This window comes from Haliaeetus albicilla, chromosome 11 (genome assembly GCF_947461875.1).
Source record: "Haliaeetus albicilla chromosome 11, bHalAlb1.1, whole genome shotgun sequence".
NCBI lineage: Eukaryota > Metazoa > Chordata > Aves > Accipitriformes > Accipitridae > Haliaeetus > Haliaeetus albicilla.
This window is the reverse complement of record NC_091493.1, coordinates 20,752,453-20,771,858: the sequence shown is the minus strand read 5'-3', so window position 1 is coordinate 20,771,858 and position 19,406 is coordinate 20,752,453. Positions and strand designations below refer to the sequence as shown.

At 39.0% G+C, this 19,406-nt stretch overlaps 1 protein-coding gene across 1 annotated transcript in view; it reads left to right on the top strand.

The window, feature by feature from the left end:
- The window catches only part of FRMPD2 (FERM and PDZ domain containing 2), a 77,874-nt gene that overhangs the window by 34,341 nt on the left and 24,127 nt on the right, over window positions 1–19,406 (top strand). The window contains exons 16-31 of the mRNA XM_069797630.1: window positions 1–157; window positions 2,739–2,949; window positions 3,850–3,953; window positions 4,971–5,069; window positions 6,183–6,290; window positions 6,410–6,526; window positions 7,002–7,237; window positions 7,823–7,927; window positions 9,292–9,385; window positions 9,875–9,960; window positions 10,158–10,305; window positions 11,363–11,577; window positions 12,873–12,971; window positions 14,109–14,473; window positions 17,690–17,984; window positions 18,910–19,068. Coding sequence (XP_069653731.1) covers window positions 1–157; window positions 2,739–2,949; window positions 3,850–3,953; window positions 4,971–5,069; window positions 6,183–6,290; window positions 6,410–6,526; window positions 7,002–7,237; window positions 7,823–7,927; window positions 9,292–9,385; window positions 9,875–9,960; window positions 10,158–10,305; window positions 11,363–11,577; window positions 12,873–12,971; window positions 14,109–14,473; window positions 17,690–17,984; window positions 18,910–19,068 — 2,598 coding nt within the window. The remainder of the gene's footprint in view (window positions 158–2,738; window positions 2,950–3,849; window positions 3,954–4,970; window positions 5,070–6,182; window positions 6,291–6,409; window positions 6,527–7,001; window positions 7,238–7,822; window positions 7,928–9,291; window positions 9,386–9,874; window positions 9,961–10,157; window positions 10,306–11,362; window positions 11,578–12,872; window positions 12,972–14,108; window positions 14,474–17,689; window positions 17,985–18,909; window positions 19,069–19,406) is intronic.

Here is a 19,406-nt window from a genome sequence, read left to right as displayed (position 1 = left end):
AGAAAAAAATTCATGATTGAAAGCAGCTTCAGTGGCAAGAAACACACCTTCATTACTGATACAGCAAAGACATGTAAATATCTACTGGACCTCTGCTCTGCCCAGCACAAATTCAATGCACAGATGAATTCTAGGCAACTTCGGCAAACTTCACCAGGTGAGGTATAAATGCACTTTTGTTGTTCAGGCCATAGGACAAGGTTAGGTTTTAGGAAAGGTGCATTCAGTGAAGCTGAGACTCAGAACCTGCCACATCAGTTTCACTGTGCTTCAGTTCCTCATTTGCAGACTAGAAAATAACATCTCCTACTTCACTGGAAGTTAGAGGTGTGTAAGTCTAATTTAGCATGTGTATGTAAGTAGGCACGTGCAGGGGGTGGAAAGGGGTTCTCTGATGATAACAACTGTGTAGCTAAACTCAGATTTAAAAAAAACCCCATGCTTAGACTTCCCTTCAGCAAGTCTGCTGAGAATTCTGAAGAAATGTATCAGACTTATCCCAAATGTAACCTGAGAAATGTTCCACACAAAGAGTAACTACAGTAGTGCCCAGATATGCTGGAGCTGAATTTAGTTAACTGGTTATCTTTGCATAAGACAGGGGTTCAACCCTACAGTTCAGTCCCAAGACAAAACCACTAAACCAAAGGCACATCAGTCATACCCACTCAACTATGTAGCCGCTAGCTGCTGTCATCTTAGACTTTGCCATGTCTGTGGAAGATACAACGAATACCTCCTTAGACTTCAGATTTTCCATAGTTTCTAAGACAAGGTTCTGCTCAACCCAGGGCAGTTACATAGCACTTCTCACCCACGGTTCTCAGCATGCTCTGTAAAGATAGGTGAGGATCATTATGGGGAAAATGAGGCACATTAGAAATAACAGCCTAAGCTGATGACTGTCATCACTCTTGACTTCAGTGGAGCAACATGAGTTTTTACTAGCTCATCCATCGCCTTGAACAGAATCATGACCACTTACAACCACTGAGTATTTGACCCAGTAAGTCATAGCAGGAGAATCAAGTGTCATGCCTTATCTGCTGGGATACTCCTTTCTCTAGTAAAACTGTTAGCGTGTTGGCAACAAATTATATCATAGGATATAACAGGATGATTGATATATTGCTTCTTTCCCACTAAAATTATTTCATGAAAGGTGAAATTCCACTGGCACAAATTTGTTACATGGAAAAAGGTGCTAGGATGACATTTAGGTTCAAGGTACCTTTTGTGGCTTGGGCTCCTGTAGCTTCAAACATAACTTGGTGGGACTGATTTGTGGCATACAAATGAGTGCTAATAGTGAATCTTAAAGTTTCCTGTGTCACATTTGCTTGTGGTAATATATTTTAATAAAAATTACTATATTCCATATCTACAAGAACAAAAAGATCAAGAGCTAAGAAAATTATAACCCAAGTCCTGATTACAAGCACCCCAAATCACTGAAACAAGCCAGACTTACACAAACCATGTGACTGCAGGTTCTGAGGTTCAGTGGGTGCTTGCTGTCCCAGAAAAAAGGCTTTGTGAAGGCAATGACCTAAAGTAGTTCAAAATTCTGCCTTTGCCACCACAGTGAGGCTGTAAGAGATTATAAGGCTCTTTCTGCATGAGGGAAACTCTTGCTTCTGCTACACTGTTCAGATGTATAAGTCACCATCTCTTCAAAACTTGCTAGCAACACCCTACTTTGAAATCACCATGGCAACTCTTAGACAGTGCTAATACTGTGGACACTTAAGCCTTCTGATACCTTAACAAATGCCCCTGATCAAAGTCATTGAGGAAAGAGGAGCCTAGGTTTAATGCTGCAGAGTAGTTTCTAGAAAGTTGCATTCAGGCTACTATTTGTTAGGAAAAAATGGGAGGTCAGCTATCACGTACAAACAGAATTAAAGCCCATATTTGTGCTAGCCTGTACCAAGCAGACTTCTTGTTTCACTTTCCAACATGTCTCCAGTTGTCTGCAGTCCCTCTCTCCTTCAAATCCCCTCTCCAGCCCACCAGTTGAGAACCTAAATAAATTAACAATGCCTCCTCCAGCACTATCTTGTTTCAGGGAAATAAAAATTTTTGAGAGGATAGATTCATATATAGCAGAGCCCAGATGTCATTAAGCAAGTAGTAGATTTCACACAGAGGTGGAAAATTGGATAGCAAGCATTGCCACCAAGACGGTCCCCTATTCAACTTCACTTGTGCAAATCACTCAGAGCAAACAGCCAGCTCTTTGGCCTCTCTCTGAACTTAAGAGACCATGTGTTAGCAGACCTCCTGTCTTCTTAGATATATGTATATTGGAGTGGTGGGCCTGTGAAGGATGGAAAACCACCAGCCTGGCTAATTCAGTCTCTGACAGACAGATATTTCTCATACACCAAACGCTTACAAAATATACTTTACAGAGATACTCAGGTTTAAATTATACATAATTGTACATTTCATGAATTGTACACATCTTTGTGGAAAGTGAATTTGCAGTATAATTCAGAGAAATTAAATCTAAATACAGTGTATGCTTTCTATGAAAGAAATGGATTGGAAACCCTTTCCACTCACTCCAAGGCCTAGATATCCTCAAGGATACCAGAACAAATGTATCTGTGATGTCAACCTTTTTTGCTGGCATGTTCAAAAGGTTAGACAGAAAACACCTTTGAGCTTAAAAAGATGGGATAATAACAGTGGATTTATCTTTCCTTCCTCCCCTTCTCTCCCTTCTTATTCAGAGGAAAGTAAATTTGTAGAAATAGACAAATCAAACTCTGCATATGCAGCTCAGCGTGAACACCTTGCCCTGATTCAGAGACTGTCTCGTTCAGAGAATGTGCTCTATGGAGCAAACCTGGAAAACCTTTCTACTGGGATGATGAGCAAATCTTGTGATAACCTCAGTGTGGAAACCAACAACAGGACTAGAGACAAAAGCAATCTTGGCAGGTAGGTTTAAACATGTGTAAGAATACTCAGTCATAGACTATATCCTTGAAAACCTCTATGGTAAACTGTGAGGCAGACTTTTTGGTTTTTTTCAGTCTTTATTGGCCTGGGGGCTCCACGGTGCCAGCAGTAGTACAAACACAGGCAGGAAGCTAACAGTCTAACAGATAAGAACTTGAAAAAGAATGACATTTAAATTTGTACCAGACTCAGGAATGAACCACTTACTGGGTTATGGAGAAGGTTAAAAATAACGGAGAATAAAAGTAAAATCTTTAATGTCTGTGTATCTTCTCTGGAAATGGCAGTATGTGAACTGAATGCACAGTGGAAGCTGGTTTTGAGCAGGTCTTACCTAATTGATTCCTCCATGTCTAAAGGTGCAAATCATAGAGAACAGTGTAAGAACTTTTCCGTTTTCATTTGCATTGGTACATTCACCAGTGTAGGTGGTTACTATAGCTGCATGCAGTCTCAAGGCATTTGATGAATTCTAGTGCCTTTTAGAATACCAAGAGTTAGAATAGAGCCAAGAAGAACATGAACTACCAGAAAAACTTTCAGATGTGGTTTTGTCTAAAAGGACAGCAGGGCTAAATGAATCATGCTGAGGCTATGCTGTGTTTTCCTGATGCCTGCACTTAGCTCAGAGAAAAACACAGGGGGAAATCAGTCATGATGTGAGTGGTCTAATGGCAGCTGTTATTTGGAAGCAAATGCTGGCAAGGATAAGCTACCTCTCCCCTACAATGAAATGTAGCCCAGAAACCAGAATACTCATTGAAAGGCTACAAACATGTGCATTCCCAACTTAGGTCTGATAGACTAATGACAATGAAGAGTGCTAAATACTATTGCTGATTTGTTATTGTAATGCAGTCTTCATTTTCTGCCATGCAGATCCACGTCAGGGCTATCCCAGTCAGAAATGCACATCAATTTGAATGGAAAGCAAAGGAGTTATGACTACCTCTCTATCCATTCAACTCAGAACACAATCAGTGGTGAGTATAATAATCATAGAGAGAGACAGTACCCTTCCATATTTATTGTTTCAATAGCAGGAGACCAAAACATATTCTACTTACAGATTAAAGAATATCCTTTTGTACTTCTAGTCCTGGGAATTAACCCAGAGATTAGCAAGACAAGCTGTTTTCTTCCCTTTCACTCATGCTTTCCATCAGGACCAGTGGTAAGGGACTTCATGATAAAATTATTCTATCAATGGTGCCTAATGCTCTTCAGAGACATAGTTCAGTACACCCAGGACTCTCCTATGGGGCAATATACCTATGTTCAGAGGTCACAATTTGGTTTGCAACTGAGATCTACAACTCAATAAATAATGAATGAGACAACATTGGCTCCAGGTCCTTCCTCTATTCTTGGATTTGCATGACACTAACTGGAATAAGAACTGGACACCTAATTTTCTAACAGAAGCCATATTGCATGCACACAGTGAGCAGATCTATAGAATATGAAGCTATGATTATTTAGTTAGTCCATTTTAAAATTAGAACTGTACTTTAAACACACTGTGGCACTTGCACAACGTTAAGTAGTGTTAATACTACAGAAGTCACCATCACAATCAGTGCTGATGGGATTGCACCTACAGAGCCAAAAGGGCCCACAGGGCCGAAGGCTGAAGTTTCCAAAGGAAGCCATAGGAGATTTTGTGTCCAAATCACTCTCACATACAATGGGCACTACATGCCTGACACTTTACATACCGTGATCTTAAAAAAGTTGCAGATAAATGCATAGTCTCCCAGAAAAGAACATTATAGGAAGAGCTTACACAGCTACTGTACATATACTTTTCCAAAGAATGCAAATTTCCAAACACTTGTTTGAGCTTCCTTCCTGAATTATATTGATTCAGAAGCAATGGTAATGTTGAAAACAAGGACAAAATATATTTCTAAGTTTTGAAGCCCCAGTTTTGCATACTATATGAATCTATTGTCTCCCTGCATTAATCTGCATTTATTCTAGCTGTTTTGGTTTTGCAGCACCTGCATCACCAGCCATCCAAAAGGAAGTTTTGCTAAGTGGTCTAGAAAGAGAAATCATTTGTGTCAGCCTAAAACGTGATGCTAAGAATGGATTTGGTAAGTAAGGAACTTGAATGTTATGTTTGTTACTGGGACTATCAGATCCTGGTGCTAACACTGATACTTGCTGACTCAAGCTGGGCAAGACTGTAACCTTCTTCACCTCATTTATTCTTCTTATGGAATAAGACTACTGATCTTTGTGAAGGACTTCGAATTTCTGAGACTGAAAAGGACTGAGCACATAAATCAAGACCACAGTTTTTTCAGAAGATTAACTAAAGCCACAGAGGTCAAGGGGACCAAGTACTAAGAGTAGAATGAAAGGAACAAGGATTTAGTTTTGTATCTGAAATACATGTGCAGTGATTTTATTTATCTTAGACCTTACACAGGCCGAGAGGAAGTTCTGCAAACCTTTCAGGTATTGCCTGTGGGGGTGCAAAATGTTTCCTGACCTCTGGATTCTTATTTCGATAACATTTTTCTTATATAATACACTATTGCACTGTATCCTGTTCTTGTGGATGAGTTCAGAGGACTATCAGGTTTCACAGCTGATCATTAATACAATTAAACATCAGATTTCTAAATGGTGCAGGTCTGTGTGGAATATCCTGATCCCAAACTCAACTATTCTACCAGTGAGAACAATATATTCTGCAATAGGCAGAATATTCTAAACTAGGATAGTGAAATTGAGCTACTTGACAATAGATTTAATTTTCTTAGATATCTCTTGCATATCCATTAGAAGTTTACATGGCCCACATCAGGGGCCCTAGACTGCATGATGGAGAACAATGTTTGAATTTATCTAATGACCTTTTATACCATTTTCTTCCTGCAGATATTAAATACTAAGGTCCACATAGTTTATGACTTTTGTAAGAAAGTAGTCGGAATCTTTAAAAGTCCCAAGCCAGGAAAGTATTCTTATTGAGAAATTATATTTAAATAGCCACCAAAGTCACCAGCACACTTTAACTATAACGTGACTTTAAATTTCTCCCAAAGCAAGACCTTGATGCCATGTAAATCAGAGCTCCCCATTCTCCAGACCATGTATAAAACTTATGCCATTGGAGTAAGAGCCTTTTGTGCTCCTAAGGTTCATCTTTTCTAATACTGCCAGTGTCTCTGCATTCTCATACTATCTCATTTTTGCAGGTTTTGTAATTATTGGAGGAGAAAATGTAGGAAAATTAGACCTCGGTATCTTTATCGCTTCAATTATCCCTGGGGGACCTGCAGACAGAGCTGGAAATATCAAACCAGGTCACCGTCCTTAGTTTTTAATTAGAATTAAGATACTTTCATACTTTAAAGTTAGCTACTCTGGATTTATTTCCTTATTTAGATGTGCTTTGTCTTGGTTTTATCCTTTATTTTTTAAGGAGGACGACTCATCTCTGTGAATAATATTAGTCTTGAGGGCGTTTCATTTAATACTGCAGTTAAAATCATACAGAATTCTCCTGATGAAGTGGAGCTCATCATCTCTCAACCCAAAGGTATAAAGGCAAATGCCTTTGCTGGCTATGAAATGCTAATAGTTAACTCAGGACACTGGTATTTATTAGGGACTGGAATTTAGTAGTACTTTCTTGCTCCTCAGTGCCAGTTATAATAACCATAGGTTAGCAGGGAAAGTAGTCAACTTCTAGTAGGTATCATATGATTTCTGTTCTACAGTCAGTGTGAAAAAATCTATTATGGGCTGCACTGCTGAGCACCAGGGGAATTTTGGCATTTCTTTCTCTGATAGAGAGTCATAGTCCTCTGCAGTGATGAAGCAAACATATTTCTCCACACTTATAATAGCAGAGCTCCATTTTACAATGACTGACTCATTTTATAGATCTGATTTCACAACCAGTTGATGTAGGAAGTTACTTTGTCTTCCTGTGCTGAGGTATAATAATATTTGCCTTCAAGTTCACTTACTGTTTGCATTCAGCAATGTTTTATTTTGGAATGGCTTTACAGACATGTATGAAGAAGGATTAAATGAAGAAAAGAATCTATCAAGAGGAAACAGCACTAGTGGATCTGAGATCTCTTGTGTAGACAGTGGGAGAAAAAAGATTCAGGATTGTCATACAGCTCTCCCCAAAGAACAGGACATAAATGTAGATGAACTTGAGAAGGCTCTTTCCTGGAATTTAGCACCAAAATTGGGCCCTAGGATTCCAGTTCCTTCAGCTGATAGCCTGGATGTGGAGGTAACTGAGATTTTGATGCTGTTCAGTAATATTATGCCCAGCATGTATGTGTCTTAACAACATGCCAGCTATATTAAGAATGGAAAGTAACCGAGAAATTAAAAAAATCAGGAAAGGAGAAAGAAAACCTTGGAAGATGTTGCTTGTTAAATTACATTGGAAAGGTCAAAATGATAGATGTGTCTAGAATATGTCTAGAAAAATGGGGAAACTGTTCCACAAAAAGTTATTAAAAATTCTTCTCCCTTTTCCAGTGGAGGTACAAAATTTTGATTATTTTCTTGCAGTCTCTTAAGTTTTCAACCAGACACAGAACAGCAACATTTTGGTCTAATTTCCTACTATTAGAGAGCATTCTTATCTATACTCAGCCTATGCACATTTAGACAGATTATATTTTGAGTAACATTAGTGTAAGCTTGAAATCATGTCAGGGATATAAATGGTACCACTCCAGGCTTACGGTGACAGCAGGCTCAAACCCTTTATATCTTCTGGAAACTCTCTCTTCTTTTTTTTATCCCCCCCCCCTTTTTTTTTTACTGAGATGCTGTAATCTCATTAGTGTTCATATTTTTGAGACAGGAAGCTGATTCTTCGCATTTACCATCTCTATCTGAAACCAACTCAAAGGAAATCTATACTGTGGAGCTTGTTAAAGAAGACGGGACTTTTGGCATCAGTGTGACTGCAAGTGTTACTGTTAATCTTTCAGTGTGTCTGTCGAACTGTTACATGACCAAGAAACACACAGGGAAGTGTATTTATGTGGAACAAAGATAAAAGGTTGATAACAAAAACTGTTAGCATGGCACGTTTCAAACCTAAGCGTCTGATGGATTGACAGAGAAAGCATGAAGTACTGGCTCTGTTCATTCCCCAGTTCTTGCCCGCAGAATCTGTGAAAGAAGTGTGCCAGCATAAAGCACGTGGCAGTACAAGCCCTCTTCATCCTTACTCAGTTTGAGAACAAGACCTACCATTGAAAGTAGAGTTTGGTCAGGGAGGGATATAGCCAGAGCCTCTAGAAAATGCAGCAACACAAATAATTCTCCAAGTCATGACTGGTTTTGCTGCTCCCCTGGAGCTCCTGGAACTCAAAGGCTGTGTCTGTACAAGCAGATTGCACAGGACCATGGCATGGGCTCAAGCAGTGGCCCACAGGCACTGTGTAGTTGTTGACAGCCCTCGATACGGCTTTGGCCTGTGCCTCAAAAAGCAGTATAACAGAAGCCATCCCATGCTGGGGGGCTGAAAGTTTAGCTGTGTAGACTCAAGATATGCCATGCTTCTTACTCAGAAGGCCAGAGAAAGGGCTGTAGCCAATTTTATTTCCTAATATAAGGAAATACAGTTCTCCATATATTTAGAGGACCAGAGAAGGCAGCAGTGAAAACTATCTGCCACATTTGAATAATAATTCCTTGTCCTGGCTACCAAAGTTGAATTTACCCCTCCAGGCTGAGATGTCTTTACAGTCTTTGCTGAAATAGAGTGGGAAGCAACCACCATTTCATTGCCTGCAGAAGAAATTGAGGGCTGCTCTTTCATCTTAATTTGGCCAGGGGATGTAGATGGACAGAACATGATTTTTAGGCTAATCTGGAATTCCTCTGAGCTGTAGGCTCTCAAGTGGCTGCACAAGTTCAGGTCTGTGCTTTATATATTGTCTGAAAGGTTAATAATTGCTGAATAGTTATTGCATAGTTTGGAAGCTGGGCTAGAGACTGAGTGAAAGATGCAACCCCATCTTTATGTTAGCATAGGGAAAAATTTATGAACATTTACTAAATGTTTTTATATAGCCACATAGAAAAGCATTGCATTTTCCTGAGAAAATAAAAAAAGATTACTACCTAGGGAAGTATATTACAACTAATATAATAGGGACTTTGGAGTAACATCCTCTTTCAGTTTTTTCCTTTTTTTTTTTTTAAAAAAAAATGTAATTCCTGAAGCAGTTGCTTTGCAATGCATGTGTAAGTTGCTTTGATTTTTATCACAGGAAGAACATGTGAAGACTCCACTCTAATTTATGGGCATATGTTTTGCAGGGTGGAATTAACACTAGTGTGCGTCACGGTGGGATATATGTGAAGTCAATTATTCCCAGGGGACCAGCAGATAAGGATGGACAAATAAAGATAGGTAACATGTCTGGCAATAAAACTCTGGGCTGCAGAACTCAATGTTAGTGTGGAATGCTTGCCACAGGGACAATGAAACACATTTGGGATTGGAGGTCATGCAACTGTGAAATATAATATGCAGTCCATCGTTCCTCAGCCTGTCCCTGTACTATGTGCAGATACCCCACTGAAAACCCAGGACTCTCATACCAACATTGTACAGTTACTCTCTGTAGCTGCACATAAGGCTAGTGACTCTGACATCTACTTTCAGTGTTGCTATAATAACCAGATATTATCACTGCATTTACTTACAGAATATTAAGTGCTAGTTACAGAATGCTGTACAACGAGCAGTATTGCTTCCATATGAAGTAGTATAATTTGACACATGTAAGCATGAAGATCTATTGCAACCTGGGCAGCCTTAAGGTTTATACCTATTGAACTTGAACGTCAAAGCAACTTGACCCTTTTTTGTTTGTTTGTCTGTTTTCTTTTGCCTCAGGTGATCGTCTGCTGGAAGTAGATGGCATCAGCCTCTGTGGCATCACCCACAAACAGGCTGTGGAACATCTTAAGAAATCTTGCCAGGTTTGTACAACAGCAGAGCTCAGTAAGATACCCAGTAGAATAAACTGCACTTAGTATGAAGTACAGTAGCAAAGCTGGGCCAAAAGAAACTTCCCCCTCCCACAGCACATCCAACCCCATTCTCCTAGAAAGAAAAGTAGAAAGACTTAGGGGTCACTGTGTACTGTGTAACTGGAACCTGTTCATCATTGTTTTAGATTGCCAAGCTGGTTCTAGAAAGGGGAAACTACCAATTGGCAGAGCCATGCCTGACTGCTAATGACAGAAAGGAGGACCAATGTGCAGTTGTTTCTGTGGCAACATCCTTCACAGATGGTACCAAGGACTACTGCTTTTTGACAGATGGTGAGCGATAAAAAAGGAACTCAGGGTGACTTCTTACAATGTGCAAGAAGTGAATGAATGAAAAGAATTCTATGAAATTTCTGTGGGTTGGGAGGAAAACTGCATACGTAATAAAAATATAATGTGCAATATTAATGGCATTATCAAAAATCAATTCTGAACAAAATATTTCTGATGTACTTAGAGTTACAGTTGCTAGATATAGTCGATTTATCCTAGGCATAAATACTGTATCTCCCAGCCTTCATGAGATGGGGCTGGCAGCAGACACTCCTGTCTGTACTCTGTAGCAGTCTCAGGCAGGAAGCAGCTGAGTTGACATTGCCAGTCTGTTGCCCAGAGTGCTGCCAGCACAACTGCTGATGCTGTGTCAGGGATGAAGGGTAAACTGCTGCCCCAGGGCCAGGACTGGAGACTGCCTCACTTCATTTCTTAAAAGCAGAAGATTCAGATATCACTTTCACTGAATTTAGCCAACAAATAAATGCTGTATCTTGTACTGTAAGGCTGCCTCATAAACACTAAGTCTGAATCATACTTTCCCATGGGGCAGTTACTCCTCTACATTGTCCCTAGCAGAATAGGGTGCAGCTGCAAGTATGGTATTTGGGAAAGGGCTGGTCTCTTGTTCCCTTCTGGAAAGAGCAGTAGATCTGATTCTAGCTTATGCTTGTTAGTGCAGGACCCAAACTAACATCAGGCAGCTACAGAATATTAAGATCTACCCAATGCTTACAGAAGAATGTCAGAAAAAGATAGCATTTGGACCTTTTTATGTTGGTACAAAAGGCTTCTTCCTTTATGGGCTTGTACCAGATGGCATAAAGTCTGTGAACACACAGTGGAATAGAATCCAGTTCTCCCCATTCTGCCTGTGCGATTTCAAGGGCTCACATAAGTTAAAGGAACACAAAACCCTTCTTTTGCCATTCTTATCAGTAGATCTACCTCTGTAGCACACAGGGAAAAGGTCTGCTGAGGGTATAATTTACATTAGCTCCTTAGTGGGTACATATGTCACAGCTCCCACTCTTTTTCCAATCCCTGCTTTGGACAGATAATACATTTGAAGTCAAATTGACAAAGAATTCTGGAGGCCTCGGCTTTAGTGTTCTGCAGATGGAAGGACATGATTGCAAACACCTTGGAGGAGCTATTGTCAGGATCAAAAGACTGTTTCCAGGGCAGCCAGCTGAAGAGAATGGTGAAATTGAAGTTGGAGACATCATTTTAGCTGTGAATGGGAAACCTATTCAAGGACTCTTGTATCAGGTACCAGGCAGTACTATCACTGGGACTTGGAATGGGTAACATTAATAAAGACAACGGGATGAAACTGCATTTAAACTTAATTATCACCAGAGGGAGTCAGAATTTGAATACAACGAATCTGATTTCTATGTAGGAGTCTTCTCTAGAATTCTTATGGAGAATTTCCTTCCTAACAGAATTCTTACAGAGAATTTCTTCCACAATTTAATTTATAAATTTCTACTACTGATGCACAAACTCTATTGTTAGATGCACACCAGTTGTTAATTAGTTGGAATCTTTGTTGCTGTTATGCGTAATTGGAATATTTTTTCCCTGTGGTCATTTGTGCTTTGTAATGTCATGCTAAATACCATGCCCCAGATTCAAATCTCTACCAGGTGAGGTAAATCCAGTGTAACTTTTTTACCTAGAATGAGAAATTCTATACTCACACGAAGAAATTAAATTGTAAAAAAGGACTACAGGTGGATTTATTTTTTTCATCATAATCTTTTCACCTTATGAAAAATCCCTGAGTTTTGTATGAGTATGCATTGAATAGGTAAGATTGGTAACAAACAGAAATGATGAAATCATGCCATTTTCCCACTGACAGGTCATTCGTATCATTAGATAGCTAGGGCAAAAGACAAGGTGCTGTAAGTCCTAGACACCTGGGGGGTGCTGTAATTCTACTAGATTTTTTTTCTGACCTGGAGTTTGTCCTTTTCCAGCACTGTCTTGCTCTCTGACTTACAGCCTTTTTACTCAGTTTGTGCAGAGGGGCAGACAGGGTGTTTTGGCCTACAGCATTTCTCCTCCCCCCCCCCTCCAGATTAAGTATTTCATCTCCCACTGTAGCTGAAAACTGAATGCCACTGAATAGGTGATGTGTCAAGGAGGGGCTTGAGAAAGTCTGCCTTTGGTTATGTCACTATGGCAGTCTGTGGAGCTGTGTTGATATAATTGACTGAAAATGTGTCCCTGCCACATGCAGTTTGAATGAATATGTCTGAAAATCCTGTTTTATTCAAGAAAAGAAAAAGAATTAATTTAAACCTATGTGTCTGTTGGTGGAACAAAAGTTTGTAAACAGAACTGACTTTATTTTAGATACACATTCACATAAAAAATATGGCCCACTTATATGACAATCATACAGTAGTGAATTTTGGCCCCCAGACACTGCTGAGAGGCACAAATACCAGGGATTTGGCATTCACAATAAAAATTGTCTGCATCCCAGTCGGTAAAATGATATGCGCTACAGACCATGTTCCATAAGAAATCTAATATTCCTTCTTCCTGCTTAGGATGTCCTGCACTTGTTAAGAGGAGCTCCTCCGGAAGTCACGCTACTACTTTGCAGACCACCAAAAGGTGTTCTTCCAGAAATAGAGCAGAGTGCTCTGGTAAGGCAAACCTTCTGTGAGTAAACTTGCTTCTGTAAACCTGGAAAAATGCTACTATGTTTTCTATCCAGTCTTGAACAAGGCAACCTTCCCTTTTCTCCAAGGCCCTCTATTCCATTTCTTTCCCTTCCCGGACTCAACTCAACTCCTAGAGTTCAACTGATTCTTCCTTAGCAACCAAAATAATAGAAATCTGACAGATGTGAAAGATGTTTATCCCAATCAAAAAACTTTTGAATTGCAGTACTGTCATTGGAGTGAAACAGTACATACTCAAGCAGATCTTCTAGTGATGCTTCTAAAAATTCTCTACTAGATCCTCAGCCACAAACTGCAGATATTCTCAACTGCAGCTATTATAACTTGTAAATAAAGAACTTTTCCTATCCAGGCTAGCTCTTAATAAACTTAACTAAATGAAATAATGGTTTAAACTGGCTATTCAGCTTCTAATTGATAGTTACCAGAATCTGCAGGGGAAAAAACAAACAAACAAACAAACAAACAAACAAAACCAGTAGAGACTGCAGAGACTAAACCAGTGCTATTAGGTGTGCTAGCGTTATTGCTGCTTCCTGAACACAACTCATGGACACATACACAAGCACTCTTACAATGAACATGCATTTGCATTACTCTTGTCCACTCATGGTTCCTGTCCCTATAAGAGCTGTCCATGGGCAGACAGAAATGACTGTCAGGACCATCTCCCGATAACAAACTGGCTCCTGTTCCTCTCCTGCAATGCGCCCTTTGCTGATTTCTATGGTCAGTCACACAGTAGTCAGATCTGGAAGCCACTTCTACACAATGAAGAGAATATAGACACAAAGTTGAGGCTTGATATGAAATGAAATAAAAAGGGGCCACCTCTAGCAAAGAATTCATTGGGAAAAGTGAACTTGTATAGTAGTTCCCTGGCTGGAACTCCTGAAGAATGTGGAAGATAAGCATAAAGACAAATCAGTTATTTAGTGAAAGAGTACCTCCCTTTATTTGTTCCCTCCCTTCCAGCTACCATCTGATATTTTCACATTGAGATGCTTATTGATATTGCATCTTCAAATTATTTTGTTCTTCAAGGAAAGAAGATGGGAGATAAAAGGAGTTACACTAACATTTCTGTTATTTTGATAGACGCCAGCACCATCTCCAGTTAAGGAGTTTGTGGCAGAAATACCAGGCAGTACAGAGGTAGGAAATAGTATGGACCAGTCTACCAGCGATGGAGGTAGCACCTCTCCAGACCTCGAAGATTGCCTGGATTCTCCAGTGGCAGCAGATTTCAGTGAGCCTCCTGAAGAGGACAGCTCAACTTATGAAGAGCAGGAAGCCGAGTTTCAAGAGAAGCCCATACAGAAACTTATGACTCCCAGGGAAAGTTTCTATAAGCGTCTTTGGAAGTTTCATCAAGAAGCTGCCAGTTCTGAAGTCTTCCACTCCCTAGAGGAAGAAATTAAGCAGAACTCCTACTCATCATGTGAATTTGGATGGGCCAAAAGGTAGGAAATACTGAAACCTGCTCTGCAGCCTTTCCTTCGGCTTTTAGAATTTTGAGAGTAAATTGCTTAGGTTTAAGTACAGGGCTATCTGCTTCTAATCACTGCTGATTACTGAAGATTTTGTTTTATCATCTTATTCTGACTGTCGTAATCTGCTGTCTCTATTTACTCTCATCTTATTAGAATTTTGCATAAGTCTACATTACAAGACCCATGTATGAGTGCCACACTACTGCAATCATTTATGCTGTTCAGCTGAAGCTGACTGCAGTTTGAAAACAGTGGATAGGCTCTTGTTGGCTTAAATATGAGCCACCTCCTTATTTATTATATGATCTTTTAACTTCAATTTTCTCAGAGTTGACTTAAATAGGCACCAAAAATTTCTTTCTTATTGTATGATCTTTTAATTTCAAATTTTTGCAGAGAAAATAAAAAAACCTCAGAAGACAAACTGTGATCAAGGAGAAAAAAAAAAAAAAAATGTTACTTTCCAGTCTTCAGAAGCCAACAGAAGCCCTGAGCCAGAGAAGTTATACAATAAAATACAGTGCAAACGGACTCAGCCTCCTTTTACACTCTTTGGGATATACCAGACACTGGCAGACAGAAGATGATCCATTCCATTTTAGTCATCTTTCCCAGTGCAAAAGAATATAAATTATCAGAACAGAAAGGATTGATGGAAAGACAAGTTAAAGGTCTCCTAGAGACCTTTAACTTACAGCTTTAGTAATTTTATCTAGAAACTAATTTCTATTTTTCCACACAGTGACTTGAAATCCTTTTGTTACTCTTGATATTCATCAAGCACAGAACCAGGCAGTCAGAGATTCCAGTCTCTGGGGAGTCACAGCACTAGCTGACTGAAAGTCAAGTGGGGTCATAATGGCAATTCATACTTTTAGCTCCTCTCTCGTGAAAGAAGAAGCTTCACTCACATTCATGAGTGAAGCTCCTGCTTACATACATGTTTCTCTACTGCTGAGAATAAAATAAGCAGAAATATGTCTGTAGCAAACATTTGCCAAGAGATCCAGTTTCAACAAAACTAAGTTTATTGTGGGAAAATATCAATTTCAAGAAAAGTTTTGGAATCTTCCCAAGAAGAAAGTTCTGGAATAAATGTTTTTGTTTGGTACATTCTCAGTATCATTTAAGACAGCATGCATTTTAAACAATATTTTAAAAGTAATCTTAGTTTAAATGATCCTTCCAGCTAAAAACATACAAAAAAACCCCAGAAGCAAATAGGCATTAATGAAAGAATTCCTTTTGATTAATGAAGAAATTTCTTTTCTTCAGATTGCTCAAAACTTTTAATGCAAATGTAGAAAACTTCTGATATGAATTTTAAAAGTTCCCTGCTCGGGGTTTCATATGGAAAAATCCTTTCACTCTTCTTATCACCACCAATAAGAACCTTTGAAAAAGCTGCTTTGAAAAACTTTAACCCATAGTTTTCATCTGTAAAGTCCGGGTGCAGGGATCATGAGACTCCAAAAGAAAGTCAAGCATGTCAGTGGAGCTCATGTATGTGCCTGCAGGACCAAGACTCAAGTTATTTCCCATGGTGATGTGGAGATGGGCTAGAAGCTGTGCTATGATTAAGCCACTGCTGGCTCATTGCCTTAAGCTTGTGTAGCTCTGCCAAACACCTTTCACACCCTTTGAAGGTCAGTCAGCACTCCACTGGCATGTGACAGCTTCTATGATGCCCACATTGACCAATGTCCATTGAACTTACTCTTTTCTTTCCTGTCTGCAAAAGAAAGGAGCAGACTGCATTTGCTGTTATCCTTAAACATTCCTTTTAATTATTCCAGTCTTCTTCCACAGTATTTTAAGTATCTTTGTCCAGCTATTAAAGCACAAACTGTCAGCTTCAGTCTCAGCTTTGCTGGGATACTGGAGATGGCCAGGTTCTCATTTCCTCCCTGCACAGATATAAACTAACAGACTAGATTGCTGCCCTCACTGAGGGCACACAGCACGAGCCTACAAGTTTTTCTTATTTTCATCAATATTTCAAAAATAACATTAAAGGCTACTAGGTATATCCAATCAAAATGTCTGTTTTGCTATTGTGCTTTCTGTTTTCCTTCTGACTACAGACAAATTTTGAAACAAGACCTTAACACTGGGGATCTTCTGTGATTTCATAGAAGACACAATTTGTGTTTCTTTTAGTTGTGTATGTTTGCTTGGGAGATGGTAGACACAGTTCAGTTCTATCAGAGAGTGAAAGATCCTAGGCAACTGTTACATATGAAATGATATGTGAAGCATTAATAAAAGCTATGCCATTTTAAATGTTTTTAAGATGAATGAGGTTTAGCGATATTTCAATAAAGACTGATAGGAAGAAAACATGTACTTTTGAAAAAAAAAAAAAGTGTTTCAAGCATTTCTATTAGCATTAATGGTAAATTTAATAGGAGACACTACTATAGTAATCTATTAGAGTTCATTAATAACAGCCAAAACAATATTAAAGACGACACATATGATTACAGTCCGGACTTGAACATCAAAAGTGCTGAATACTGTGTCTCCAATATAGTGGAATAAAATCAATAATAATTTTAATTCAAGTAATTGAACAAATCCATTGATTTCTGTAGGACAACTCTTACACTTCAAGGCAAGCATAAGAATAAAAGCAAGCTTACAAAGACAAGTCAAGACTTGTACTTTTTATGGAGAGACAGGAATCATTTTGTATTTCATGTTTCTGGTCTGTGCTCTAGTTACCAGGGAAAGACCTGTAAGAGCCAGGAATGTGGCTGGCATTCCTTTTTCAAGAAAAATGCAAATATGAAAATTGTAGTAGTATTGCAATGTGCATACTACTTACCACGGAAGTTAATTGAATTATGGCAGATGAAATAATTAATGGTCTAGGAATTGTCTGATTAGCCTTTTCAAGAAGCAACCAAAGTACTAATTAATGCCTTAAAAAAATAGAGTGCAAGATTTTGCAAAGGCTGTTTTCAAATTCTGAAAGCTTTTTAATTTTTTAACTAGCATTGCAAAATATTGATTACTTATTTATTTTTATAGTAACACTAGAGGACCCAGACAACAATTTAATACCATAACTAGTACTTCAGTTAAAATTAAAATAAGGTCATGTATAAGCAGTAGACTTTTCAGTGGCCACCTAATAAAGCATATGGAGGAAAACCCCAGCACTGCAATCTTTTTATTTTCCAGCTACGTATTTAATAAGAGTGATGATGACCTGTCGAACACAAAAGATATGCCTGAAACTCTCTCTCTAACCCCTATTGATGAAGAGTATCTCACTACCAGCTCAATGTCTGTGACCTCACTTTCACGGGGAGGAAGCTCCGAGACACTCTCCACAACTATGGTGACCCCAGAACCACGTGTTTGTGGTCCCTTCTCATCATCCCAGCCTGCTAGAGAGACACATGACAGTGACAATGAATGGGAAGACTTGGAGGAACTAGAGGAAGAGAAGGAAGAAAAGGAAGATTACACTAGGGTATGTGATAGGCACCAGATTATTAACAGGTAGAATATGACAAGGGAAAAGAAACAACATTAAGAATGCAACATTCTTAAATGTTAATTTTAACTCATTATCTATGCTATTTCTGCATGGCTTTTTTTACTTTCCTGAATGTCCACAATCTTCAAGTAAAGCAGAACTTCCGCTAGTCCTAGCTCTCCAGAATTCTTTACCATTTGCCTTAAGGACAGCTCCTTACTCTTGCCATCTTACTATTTCTTCAACTTTCTGGCATTCTGCAGTATTATTCCCAATATACAAAGGCCTAAAAGCCCTCTACTAGCCTCTAAAATTAACTGGAGTCAGCTACTTGGGTTTTTTCTGTCATGTTTTAGACCCATGTGGAAAATCACTTTGTTACAGTGATACTACTGTAATGTCCTGATAAGAAAGTATGATCCTTGTGCTAATTACTCTGCAAAATATAAGGCTCAGTCCTGCCAAATGCTGAACATCTTGCATTCCTGCTGACACTAATGAGCTCTGAATTCCTACTAATTTGAGAGCACTGAGGACAAAATTTAGCTCCAGCCATTTCCTTCAGTGGGACAGTAATAGCAATAACAACAATAATCTCTGCACCCTGCTATTGTAATGCTTGTCAGCTCAGAGGACTCCAGGCCTTTCTTTATACATTTCAGATGTCAAAACTCCAGTCCCCGATGGCATTCTCTATCTTAGTGGGCCCTATCAATCAATCACCATGAAGCTCCACTAGGTAAAAAGAAGTAAAATTAATTCTGGAATAAGGCAGTGAAAGATCAGAGAAACCCCTATGTATGCTCTTATTTATGCCATCTGAGGATCTGATTCCTATCTGCATATAAAACATAATGGAAGGTGTTAATGAAGCAATGGAAAAGCCTACATCAAACATATCTTGTGCTTATTTTAATAGGAAATAGAGATCTTTGTGACTTTGACAAAGTCGGAGAACAACGGTTATGGATTCTCCGTTGTTCTTAACAAAGTGGACACCTGCCTGTATGTTGATGAAATCTTGAATGAGCCTGCCCTGTCTGATGGGAGACTAAGAAGGGGAGACAGAATCATTATGGTACAGTAATTCTCTGAGTTTATACAGAGGAGAAAATATTTGCAGAGCAATGTCATTTAGCTTCAGCATTCTTCCTTTCATAGGGTCCAGTTTATCACATATTTAGGCATGCAAGTGCAAATGAATCATACAATAAATGCAATTCTGCTGACTTCAGTAGGACAAATTTCAGACTGAATACATTGTGTGACCAGGCAAATAACATGAATCATCTAGCAGCAATGCAAGACAACTGAGACATTAAATGCCTTCCCAATTAAATGACATAAACTGAATTAACGTAATAAGATAGGTGACATACAAAGGATGCAGGAGTTATGGCCTTTGTAATGCATGAA